Consider the following 12,517-nt stretch of genomic DNA (forward strand, 5'->3'; position numbering starts at 1 on the left):
AAGGATCAACATGCTCTGAAGTCAGAGCACAAAAACCTTTTTTGTAACAAAATATCGATTTCTGCTGTCCCTGTATCGATACATTATTAGCAAACAAAATATCACGATACTACACAGTATCGATTTTTTCCCCCACCCCTAGCATGGATCCACTCTGTCTTGTATCAACGGCTCAGGCTCCTGCTGGTGATGTAACGATGTAGAGGATATTTCCTTGGCACACTTTGGACCCCTTAATACAAAATGAGCATCATCTAAACACTACCTGATTATTGCTGCTAACCATGTCCATCTGTTTATGACCACTGAGTACTATTCTCATAAAGCTCAAATCATTTCAACATGGAAATGAGTTCACTGTAGTCAAATAGCCTAAACAGTCACCAAATCTCAATCCAATACAGCATTCTTGGGATGCAAAATCTCTGAGGAATGTTTCCAGCAGCTTCTTAAATCTATAATGTGAAAGAATTTGGGCGGTTCTGAAGGCAAAAGAGGGTACTGGCAAAGTGTACCTAATGAAATGTCAAGCACAGTCATCAGTAGCATTATACACCTTTCCTCTGAAAACCTTATTTTTTTCAACCACTTAGCTATTCTTTGTCTATTGAGATACAAATAAACATCAGTAAAAGAAATGACATAAAATATGCACAGATATGATGATCCTTATTCTACGCAAAGAAAGAAAAGTAAGTAAATACTCAGAGCACAAACAGACACTTTGGGCATCAAACCCATTTTTATTTGAATTTAATGCAGTTTAATCGAACACAGTGCACATGCAAAGTATCATATTTAAATATCCTGTATGTTTGTACCAAGTGTCATGTTTTGAAAGTTAAATATTTTAACATTTAGGTAATAAATTAACAAAATCGAAACATTACTAAAAACACTGCCCACAATGAGTATACACATTTTAATAAAGCATAAAATACATGATAAATTCATAAATATGCAATGTTCATACCTGTACCTTTTTCTGAAAATATTTTCTTAAAAACACAAATTCAGTTTAAGACACCAAAAAGGGAAGAAAAAAAATCACAACTGGACAAATTTCTTTATGTCTTTACCATAAGAAAAAGAGTACTTTGCTCACTTAAAGGTAGTATGTGTAGGATTTTCACTGCCTAATAGAATAACATGTGCTACAACATACAGTCACTGAGCTCCTTCACTGCCTCTGTTGCTTCCGAATATTCAGCTACCAGTCTGCTAATTAAGAAGCAAAAGTGACTTAGTCTTGGACTTAATACAAAATCATCAACAGTACTACACCTTCAATAACTCAATACTACACATAGCACCTTTAAATGTATTTTCTGCTGTTCAGATCATCAAAAAATACAGTAAGAGACTGTCAAACAGTGCACGAACCCTTAACAAAAGAAAACAAAAAAACAATCACAGTTGAAGAAGCAATTACAGCATAGCCATGGGGGCAGGGTACAGCTATAAAAGTACTGATGAATGAAGTATTTTGTGACAGGGAACCACTGGGTTCCCACGTTACTGATCTGTTTTTGAGAATTTCAACACCTTAGGGTCAAGCAAACGGACACAAAACACCTTTGTTGTGTGCCTGAGTGATGGAGGTAGAAATGCTGGGCAAATGGATGAAAATCCAGCATAGGCAAGAATGAAATACTCAGTCATTTGCTTACCATAAATATGAGTTTTCCTGTATATTAAATACAAGTAGCATATGGCTTACCTGTAGCACAGTCTGCAACCTCACTCTAAACTGTCAAAAATGTGTTTAGATTTGTCGCAGAGGGGCAGGTTAGGCTTGTTGCACTGGTAGACCTAAAGGGACAGTTAACGGACGAAACGTGCTTATTTGCTTTTTTGACACTGTGGCGCCGACACAATGAAGTTGAGCTGCAGCCAGCAGTTATCAGCAAGCCAAAGCTAACTGAGTGTCTACACAGAGAGCACAATGCAACCAGTACATCTAGTAGAGAAGCAGAAGCAGCAAATGCTCCGTCTTTGTGGCATTCAGGTACACTGTTTGAAGGTGCTGGAGCCAAAGACATAATGACTGTAGTTAAAAACTGAGCAAAAACAACTTGAATAACGTAAATGCATAATGTTCTCTCAGATGTGACAAGTAAAAAAAAAAAAGATGGCTGAAATGTTTTTTTGTGAAAACAGCAAAACTCAACTCAAGTCTGGACACGATATCCTGTTCGTTACACAGAAGTGTGAAGAAAACATTTCACAGTTTAGAAGAGAATCTGTTCTCATATTCTGACGTCTCGTGTTCGCTGCTCCGTAGTATAGTGATTACTATATTTTGCATTAAATGCAAAAAAAGATCTGTGTGTGTGTGTGTGGTGGTCCCAGGCCTGGACTATTGGGAGCATTGTGTCAGGGTTTTCCTCTGTTTCTAGTCTTTATCCCTGTAACTGCCCAGACAGGTCATCAGTCTGCAATTAATTTCCGCCAAAAAAAAAGGTCTAATAACCACATTCCTCCAAAACTGTGAAACTTTTCCTATAAGTCTCCAAGAATAATGTTAGTCACCAGTGTTGAATCAGTAAAAAAAGACCTCAGAGATTGCCTTTACACTCAAAAGATGTGTGTTTAACACAGAAACACACAGCTGTTTCTAACTAAATAAGATTACACAAAAGCTGATTAAAAAAAAAAAAACCAATGGGGAAAAAAAATCCTAAGTACAAAATTAACAGCAGGCCTGATAACACAGAATACGTAATACATTTTGACTCCACAGGCTAAACAAAACTAAAATAACTCAAATACAGGCTGAAGCTGGCCGAACCAGCTGAACCTGAAGTGCTACCACTCTGTTTGTGCTTCTTTTGGCAACCGAATTCTCTGCACCAATCAATCACATTAGCGGACATCTGACACGATCCTTCCCACTTTGCAGCTGCTATTCACCCGCATGGACGGTACTTTTATTTTCAGTCAGTGAGTCATAATGCTGCTGCAAATCCTCAGCAATGTTCACCAAATACTCTTAACAACTAGAAGGGAAAGTGTTAGGAAATAATCACCTGATAATACTTGCCTGAAACAAACAAACAAACAAATCTATTTCAGCCTAAAGAGAAGTCACTGTGCAGCTCTTCACTTTTGACAGGCACGTTAAAAGTTACAGACTGGCCTTAAAGTTAAAATGGCTTTTACGTTGAGCCAAATCAGAAGCAAACACTGGTAAAACACATTTCTAAAAATATTTTTTCTTCCAGCCTTGAATCCTCATGGCTAACACATTTCATGAGTTATTTCTAGACACAAGTGTGATACTTCTATTATACTCCACCATACTAGATGAGAACAAGACAATGGAAAACTGTGAGCACCATTGGAAATCCTTCACCGAGGTTCTCCAGTAAACCAAACAACAAGTGCTGAGATCCACTTTGACCTTAAAAACAACAACAACAAAGGGCTGTACGATTGTCATATGAGAGAAAGGGGACTGCAGAAGTGTTGAGTAACTTCTGAAAGCTAACAGCAATTTATGATGTTAGAACATATAATACACTGTCTGGCCAAAACAAGTCACATCTGAATTTAACTAAGGAAACACATAAAAGCCTATTACTGCAGTAATGAATATGTTTTTGCTAACAGATTATCCAACACTAACCAATGCAGTTCTCAAGCAACCATGTTTGAAGATATTCTGCGGTTGTGGAAAAGCCATTAGTCCATTTCAGAACGGTCAAATTATTGGCCTACATGGTGAAACTACTAAAACAGATCAACAGCAGAAATCAAGGATATGTTTAACAGTGAAGGTAAATATTTCTAAGTGCACACTGAGAGCTCAATGGAAGCTACGTTGCTTTAAGAAAACGTGGCTTAAATGAGGTTTATATTTGCTAGGCAGCATAAAGATCAGACTCTGGAGCAATGGAAAAAGGTCATCAGATTGATGGGAATATTTGGGGAAGAACAGGCGGGTGAAATGCCTACCACACAACATCCTGTGGGATCAGCGTTATGACCTGAAGTTGCTTCAGTTGGTCAGGTTTAGGTTCGAGAACATTACGTGCCTCAAGAAAAAGGTCAGCTGACAACCTGAAGCTACTGAAGTCAATTAACTTCCATTTTATTTATATATTGCGAAATCACAACATTGGTGGCCTCGAGTTGCTTGAGGTAAGGTAAGGTAAAGAGCCTAAAATAATACAGAGGGCAAGCACTTGGCCACTTGGAAGGAAAAACTCATTTTATTTAACAGGAAGAAACCTCGAGCATGGGTGAGGCGCTGAATTACTAGGTTTTTCCCAATAATGGGAATGGGAAGTTCGAGAGGTACGGCAGACTGGAGAGCGCTTTATCCACACTGAGAATCTTTGCTGAAGAAGGTTTTATACAGCAGTCTGACTCTCCCATCATCAATGATGAAACCTTTGGAAAATCCTAATAGAACTCTGGATGGAAATAAATGCTGGGGTATTCCCTAACCTTACAGAAACAAGCCCACGGCAAGTGCACGTTGTCATCAATGCAAAATACTGAAATTTGTCTTGGTCAGGCAGCATACAGCAGTCTTGTTAGGGGTACAATGTGTAACACTAATAAGTAATCTCATGGTTTTCCAAAGGTGCTTTCCACATTTTTCCAAAGTGTCCCGGTATCACGCTCACAAAAGTAAATGCATTTGAGAGAGAAAATATGAACCTATTGAGCAAATGTTTCAAGCAGTCTGAGCAAACTCTACAATCGCACATCGAGGAACGATCCATGGTCGACGAAGGACAAAGAAGCTCAACAAATTATATTTATGGCTTTAGGATTATGCATATTTTTCTAAGCTATTTGGGTGGAAGTTACTCCCCAAATGTTTGCGTCAGTGTGTGGAATAAAATAAAACCTTTGATTTTTTAAATCTGCGCGGGTGACGGAATTTCAGGTGGCTCCATGACACACTTATAGGGATATGCCCAAAAGTTATGCTCTTCTCTCTGCTGGATTTCTTAGTATGTAGAGGAGAAGAGCCTCACAAACATAGACATAAACCAAGTGAATAAGAAGCATAAGGTTTCAAAATAAATTAATGTTGAACTTTTGATTGTCAGCTGTTCTTGGTGCTTGAAAAGCGTTAAAAAAAATGCTAGACTGATTGTTCATATTAACCTAGAGTATTTATTCATATGCGCACCTGGCTGCTAAAGCTAAAAGTGCTCTTCTTTCAGAGAGGTGCTGATTTTGGACAATGTTGTCTGTAATGCTAGTAGTAGTATTATTTTCTCCACCCAAACTACAGAGATAAGTACAGAAATGTGGCTGTATATAATATAGGATTTACTGTTATATTACACTGCATTACTTTAAGCTTGTTGTCACTATCTGTACTCAGTCATTGCATTTCTGAAGTTAAAAAAAACATTTCTGCAGGTGCACCATAAGGATTTCAGCTCTATTAATGGTTGTTTCAAATGTAGTTCTCTTATTATTATTACTGTACTAACGTTAATATAATGAAATGTGTCTTTGAAGGTGAATTTTTTAAGACAGTATTGGCTTTGCTTCGGTTTTTGTACATCTATATATGTACTTTTTGTTAACAAAACTACAAGGTGGGTGGTTCTCTTCCTCACATATTAAATAATGAATGATGTACCAGCCCTTTTTGAGTGAAGAAAAACACTAACATTTTATAGTATTAGTGATAACTTTCTTGCCTAGTTAGTGAAGCTGCAAGTGATTTTGAAATGTGAAAATATAGTAACAGACATGCTGGTCATCATCACATTCAGAGATCCACTCTGAATATAATCAAAGATTGGACTATTTGGACCTGAGATTTTAAGAAGCTGCTGTTGAGAATCACTTTGTGAGTTCAGAGGTGCGTCTCATTTTCTGATACTTATGAATATTAATTTTGATGTAGTAAACCAAGTACCTACTTGTGTAGGGTGTGACATTTGACAGGGTACTGTCATTTCAACTTGAACATGGCAAGCTGTTCACTCAGAGAACTACTATAGTAGCAGGTAGCTCGAACTGTCGCAATAGCTGCAGCATTACAAGTTACAAATCACTGACCTAAAACTAGTTTTGCCTACACTAAAACAACCCAAGCTACAAATGCAGATCCACTGCCTAAAACAAAAAAACAGGTTGCTTTTTGCTAAATAGTGCGCAGCAACTATTTAGCCTGCTCCTACTGGTGGAAAATTGTTCACCGGCTCCTCCCTTTCCACTTCAACCATTAAGGGTCCAGTCATACAAGTCAAGAGACTGGTTGGCAGGAGCCTGGCAACCACTGGTCACTCCAGCAACCACTGATTGTTAAGGTTTCTATAGGCTGCTCACAAGAGACCAGTCAGTGGCTTGTTGGTAATAATTGGTCACTAGGGAAAAATGGGTATTTCTTAATCAGTAGGCGAGTGGTTGCTAGAGGCTGTTGCTAGTTGTGAGGTGAAATCGGCTACAGAGAGGTATACAGTGTGTAACATATTGCCAACACCTGAAAACTGTTCAAAAAGTGGTACTGAAACTGTGATGAGTCCAATGTAAACACAAATGGATAGTCTTGGTCTTCAGAGTAAAAGTTGTGGTTTTTGGAAGATGTTGGTGTAAACGGTAAGGCACAACTTTTACTTTGAAGGGGACCACTCCCAGCGTCCAGGATGTAGTCCACTTTTTCTTTCTCAGATTCTTGGTGGTCAATTAGTGTTTTCATCTCCGTGTCTTCCATGAAAACTAAGGGCGACAATTTGCTAGCGATGAAAGCAATCACAAAAAAGGCAACAACATTGAGGAATCACTCACCAACTGGTCAGGGAATACACAGTTCGGTGACTAGTCTCTAGGCCTATAAGTGACAACTGAAAAGCATTCTCCAATCAACTTTTAATAAATGTTATGTTTACAGCAGGTACTTAGTGTGAATTGCATGTAGTGTACAGAAGCATACAATAAGAGACAGAGCAGGTTTGTGCATTAATGGTTTTCAGCATGTGAGTTTTGCAAATGAATTATTATAAAAATCAGACTTTCACATGGGTTACATTTTCTGAACATTTTTCTAATTAATATTGATGTGATTTATGGGTTCATAATGTAACTTTGATGTTGTGTGCAAAAAATAAACAATCTAAAAATCAGAAAAATAGAGGCTACTGCCTTAAGACATCATGTCCGCAACAGTATACATTTGAGTTCCTCCAAAACTCTAAAAAACAAACATACGAAATAAAAAACGAAACAAACTGTTGTTTGTCTGAGACTCCACTGATGTGCTACAGGCTTGAAAACGCCTGTAACACAGCAGTGTGAAGATGTCACCAGAAGTGGATTTAAGTGTCTCCAACTACAAATAGGCTGCTTTTAATCACGATCGTGCTTCAGCGCAATTGAGTTAATTAAACTGAGGCCCTCTGCGCAGAGGTAAGTGTTTGCTAATGTTAACTGGTTTGACTTCACGAAGAATTTGATGAAAAGGATAAGGGCTGATTTCAATGATACTACGATTGTTCAGCCTGGAGTACTTAGGTAAGTATTGCTTGAAGGCTATGATTCAGAACTTAAATGGGGCATCCCTGAATACCCCAATCATTACAAGGCCCCATGATTGACTAGTATAGTTTTTGCATTACTGGATCATGGATTAAAGGAATACTCCACTGTTTTTTGTAACCTCATCTATCTATCTTTACATTATAAACAGTGCAAAAAGTAGCTACTGTATATGTGCTTTGCATTGTCACAGTCAGACTTTTTCAGGAAAGCAAAAATGCTTTCAAGATTTCAGTGGAAATGCTGGCAAACTGAAGGTAACCAGCGGCACATTAGAGGTTAATCATGAATACTGACAGCCGTGTTTAATGTAGCAGAGGTGAGAAAGAGGAATATTTTCACTTGCAAGCCTTCTCATCATGTGCGAAAATGTGTGAAAACAGAAATACAGTGCATTGACCACAAATAATTTTGAAATTGGGTTTAATTTAGTCGAACAGTGGTTTTCAGTGGCCTCCAATCTGGTTTTGAGGCATTTCCACATAATAATAGAAAATACAATATTGTTACAGTATTATGAAATCATATATACTGGAGCTTTAAATTCTCTTTACTAAAGCAACTAGCAATGGAGAAAAAGTTTAAAGAACTTTAAAGGCCTTTTTCTCAACCAAAGTTTGATTTTAAAAACACTAACATGTAGATAATATTTAATATCTACATTAAAATAAAATTAAAAAAAACAGTGGAGCATTCCTTTAATTAAGGGCAGGCAAATGAAATCTGTGATATGCAGCCACTGATAACAAATGGCACAGTAAATGAATGATTTACGTATAAAAAGAAGAGAAAAAGTGCCAGTGACAACCAGCTATGGCATATTTGTATTTAGGAAAAACACTAGGACCACATAAAACAATTGTCTTTTTAAAAAAGCTAATAGGACAAACCTTAAAGATACCAGCTGGCAACAAGACAAGGGGCCCACCCTTCATCATGTACCAATAAGCAAAAAGGCAATACAGGATGAAGAGCCTTAAGGGGAGGAGTGAGTGTGCTGGGCCAGTGTTTGATTTAATCTGGAATAAATTGTAGAAAGAGGGCTTATTTTAATACTAGTTACACATTGGTGGAGATCTTGTACTTAGGAGACATGTTATTATGGAACCAGATGAAACTAAAAATGACGCCCATGGTTTTGGGTATACGCTCGTCGTAGGCAAACGTCATGGCCTCGTGCAGCGGGACTTTGACCACCTCGATAAGCTCTCCCTCCTTTGGCTCACCTCCACCTGGGCTGACGCAGTTGTCATCGGACACCTCAGCGTAAAACATGGTCTGCTTGGCACCGGTTACACCGACACCCGACCTGGAGGAGAGACAAAAAATAAAAAATCTAAAAGGACATCTTCTTTCATTTTTAAACAGGGCTGAGTGTCTTGTGCTGGTGCTTCAGTATCAACACAACACTCTTAGAGACCAAAACAAAGAACTCAACAAAGTCACATATGAATTCTGTAAATCTGTTTTTCACTCTTTATAATAAAAAAAAACCCCATATGGTGTAAAAACAATAAATTCTTTAGCATTTCAATAAAATATTAAATCTCTGCCGCAGGCGACAGTGCCCTCAGGTTGCCTGCTATTAGCAGAGTGCTTCAGTATACTGAGTACTTCTGTCAGAAACACCCTCATAGGTGTTATGAGGGTTAAGATGATCCCCGTCTGTATAATGGAAGCAGCCTACACACAACAATGGTCGTAGACAACACCAACAGAGCTGGAGGTGGTGTGTAAGCTATATCAAAAGCGTCCTTATGAGAGTCATCACTCAAAGCTGTCCAGCTGCTGCTGTCTAATGTGGGACTGTTCGTCTCCTGGGTCTTTTCACTGCCGCTTCAAGCTCTACTCAGCTAATAATACATGGACAAAGATGGATGACTTGCCTAATGCTTATTTCCAGGTCACTTATATAAATTGTGCACTTTTAGTTTATAATTTCAGAACTTCCTCCAACCCCCGCGCCCCCCCAAAAAAACAAACCATACAAAAAACCCTGCACTGTCACAAAGACTGTTAAGTAATGTTCTTATAAATCTCTCTACTTGACCACTCAAAGCGCTTTATTCAACATGCATCATTCACCCATTCATAAGAGCAATTTTTCTATGCCTTTTTAACATTCACACACATTCACAATCCAATGGAAGCATCAGATTGTGCATCCACTGGATTGTGAATCAATTGGAGAGCAACTTGGGGTTGGTATCCTGCCCAAAGATATTTGGGCATGCAGACTGGAGCAATCAGGGATCAAACCACCAACCTTCTGATCAGTAGGTGCTCTTCTGAGTTACTGCCAAACAGCGTTAATGCACTATTAAACCACTGTAAGGGTAATTGTCAGGCACTTTTTTCATTTTTACAGACTAAACTAGTGAAAGAGCACCAAATCACAGCAAGAAACATTCATATATAGAGCAAAGAATGATCCGACCTAAAGCCAGACTGATATATGATTTTAAGACCCATATCGATACCGATATTTAGTGATTTGAAAAAAAATACGATATAGCCTTAACACATGATGCATAAACGGATTGGTTATGTGTATTTATGAGTCTAAAATATTATGATAATGCAGTTTAAAAATAATCTTGTTTTAGTGTCATAACTAGTGATGGACTAATCGTTGACGCTCTGCCCAACTCTCGGATGAGATAGTTGTTGCGTTTCCAAACAAGTATTGCCAACAGGAATGTTGTAGAGTGCCCTCTGGTGGATAATCTATGTAACATCAACACCACTAGCATGGCTGTGAAGGGTGTTCCTCCTTTCTCGTCTTTACGTTGTTACATTTTTATTTATTGTCCGTTATAAAAGCAGATACAGATATGTCAGCTAATATTGGCTGATATATTAGCCCTGTCTACATATCAGCTGGGATATAATCTAACCTATCATGTTCCCGCAGCTAGTGAAAAAATAAGTGGAAAAATGTTCATTTAGATGAGGTTAATAAACAATCATATACCAATCCAACAATGACAGCTTTTATAGACTAAGCTCATTTTCAATGGCTGTACCTATTAGCTGAAAGAGTAAAATGGCAAACAGTTATAATATTTGCCTGGTTATTTAAGTCTTTAAAAAAAGTCTTCTTACTTTATTTTCCAAGTGAATTTTGAGAACTCACTTTACTCCCAGTGCTCAGGATAAGGGGAGCACTGGTTTTGCTATTCACTGGCAGATCATCACACAGGAAAATTGCACACATGATTTGACTAATATGCACTTTCAGTCTGGCACCTTTTAAAATCCATCCATAAAGCTTTCCAAAGCCTTTCCAACAGACAGGAGTTTTTGTGTGTGTGCTCCAATAATCTACAGTATATATCATTTAAAAGTTTGAAACACTGCAAATGTAGGTTATTTCCTAGTAAATGCTGCACGAGGAAGTTCAGAATGTATAATTAAAGGAAATTATAACAAAATAGGACAATAGGAAATTAATTGTTAAGGGACAAGAAATCCAGTGGGAGTGACTAAAGTAGATAAGATACACAAGATAATGAAAAACATTGCACTGAGACTTTCCTGTGATTTGAGTTGATACTTGACAAAAGACCTTGACCTTGACCGAGTGCTCCTAACACAAACCATCAGCTGTAAATTATTTTTGAATTATGCGCAATAAACCCAAAAAACTAACCTGTAAGAAGTAATCTTCTTCAGCTTGGAAGCTGGCACATCGTAGCCACATTCTTCCAGCACCTCCTGGCGGGCGATCTCCTCCAGAGAGAGGTTAGGTTTGTCCACCAGGCCAGCGCAGAGCTCATAGGTGACCCCCGCAGAGGCAGGCAGCCACTGAGAAGAGCTCTCCCCTTCTGAGGCTGACTGGCCCTCCTGAGACTCCGTCGCGGCTTCTGCAGCACCCTCCTCGGTTTTTTCAGCAGACTTTGGTGGCTGCGTCTTGGCTTTTTCCCATTCACACATGTATACAGCTGATGGTGGGAGAAATGGAAGAAAATGCCAATACACTCGGGTAAAAAAAGCTCATTTTAACTGCAATGGCTACTTTTCAATCTTTAAACATTTATTATCTGATAAATTCTAACGTGAGCTCAATGTTTAAAATAAAATCTCATTTTGCACTGCAGATAAATACTTAAAAAAAAATGGCAAAACAAACGGACAAAACAAATAAATCAGTGCCCAGGTGTCCTTGAATTTAATAAACGCCAATGTGGAAAAGTCTGGTGACTACTAACAAAGGAGGCTAGGCTGCATCGTAATGGGACCTCCTGCAGTCTATTTATGAGTCTGTATTGTTGCTTCCATTCATTTGAATAAGAAGTATGCACAGGATGCCCATAGGATGTATACCAAACTTAATCTAGATTGGTGAACATAATGAAATCGAATAAACTGTACTGCAGTGTTTTTGGTGTGCCACTTTGTGAACACAGAAAAAGAAAACTTACCTGGACGGAACTGTTTGACGAGGACAAAACAGTGTGAGGTGGTGTTGAAGATCAGCACAGATACACTGCAGACATTGGGGTGTGGGAGAAAGGCAGAGTTAAACAAATGTTATTCTCAAAGAACATGTTTTCTACCTGCCAAAATGACACATCACTGGTGCAGTGACGTCAAGTTCAAGAGAGCAATAAGTCAGTGGTGAACCATTTTTTAAATCCCTTGTGATGGAATCACCAGTCTAAAACATGCACAAGTCAAAGAACCCTGGATTCATGTATAAAGGTGGTCAAGCGTCGGGTCCAAACGCTGGTTTTTGCCAGTTGACAACCAAAAGAAAGATCACAACTGCTAGATTTTTTTTAACCTGGCTCATACAGCATGGCACAGGAGCTCAGAGATACTTAGACTTCCTGAAAACAAAAGACCGCCTGGTAAAAACTACTACTCTACCAAATTTCTTTACCTGGCACATTCTAAAAAAACAGTATAAAGCCACCATAAATAGTGACATCACAGCTGTTGCACGACACAAGCAATGTCGTGACTTTAAACTTAATGCAAGATGCTACTTCGGGGGGGGGGG

At 38.4% G+C, this 12,517-nt stretch overlaps 1 protein-coding gene across 1 annotated transcript in view; it reads right to left on the reverse strand.

The window, feature by feature from the left end:
• Positions 1-718: 718 nt before the first annotated feature.
• Positions 719-12,517, reverse strand: part of nudt14 (nudix (nucleoside diphosphate linked moiety X)-type motif 14) — a 29,344-nt gene continuing 17,545 nt past the window's right edge. The window contains exons 3-5 of the mRNA XM_005931546.3: positions 11,937-12,001; positions 11,165-11,456; positions 719-8,821 (exon numbers count right to left, since the gene is read on the reverse strand). Coding sequence (XP_005931608.1) covers positions 8,572-8,821; positions 11,165-11,456; positions 11,937-12,001 — 607 coding nt within the window. The 3' untranslated portion in view covers positions 719-8,571. The remainder of the gene's footprint in view (positions 8,822-11,164; positions 11,457-11,936; positions 12,002-12,517) is intronic.

The sequence above is a fragment of the Haplochromis burtoni genome, unplaced genomic scaffold (genome assembly GCF_018398535.1).
Source record: "Haplochromis burtoni strain Fernald_Lab_line unplaced genomic scaffold, NCSU_Asbu1 Contig_147, whole genome shotgun sequence".
NCBI classification, from domain to species: Eukaryota; Metazoa; Chordata; class Actinopteri; order Cichliformes; family Cichlidae; genus Haplochromis; species Haplochromis burtoni.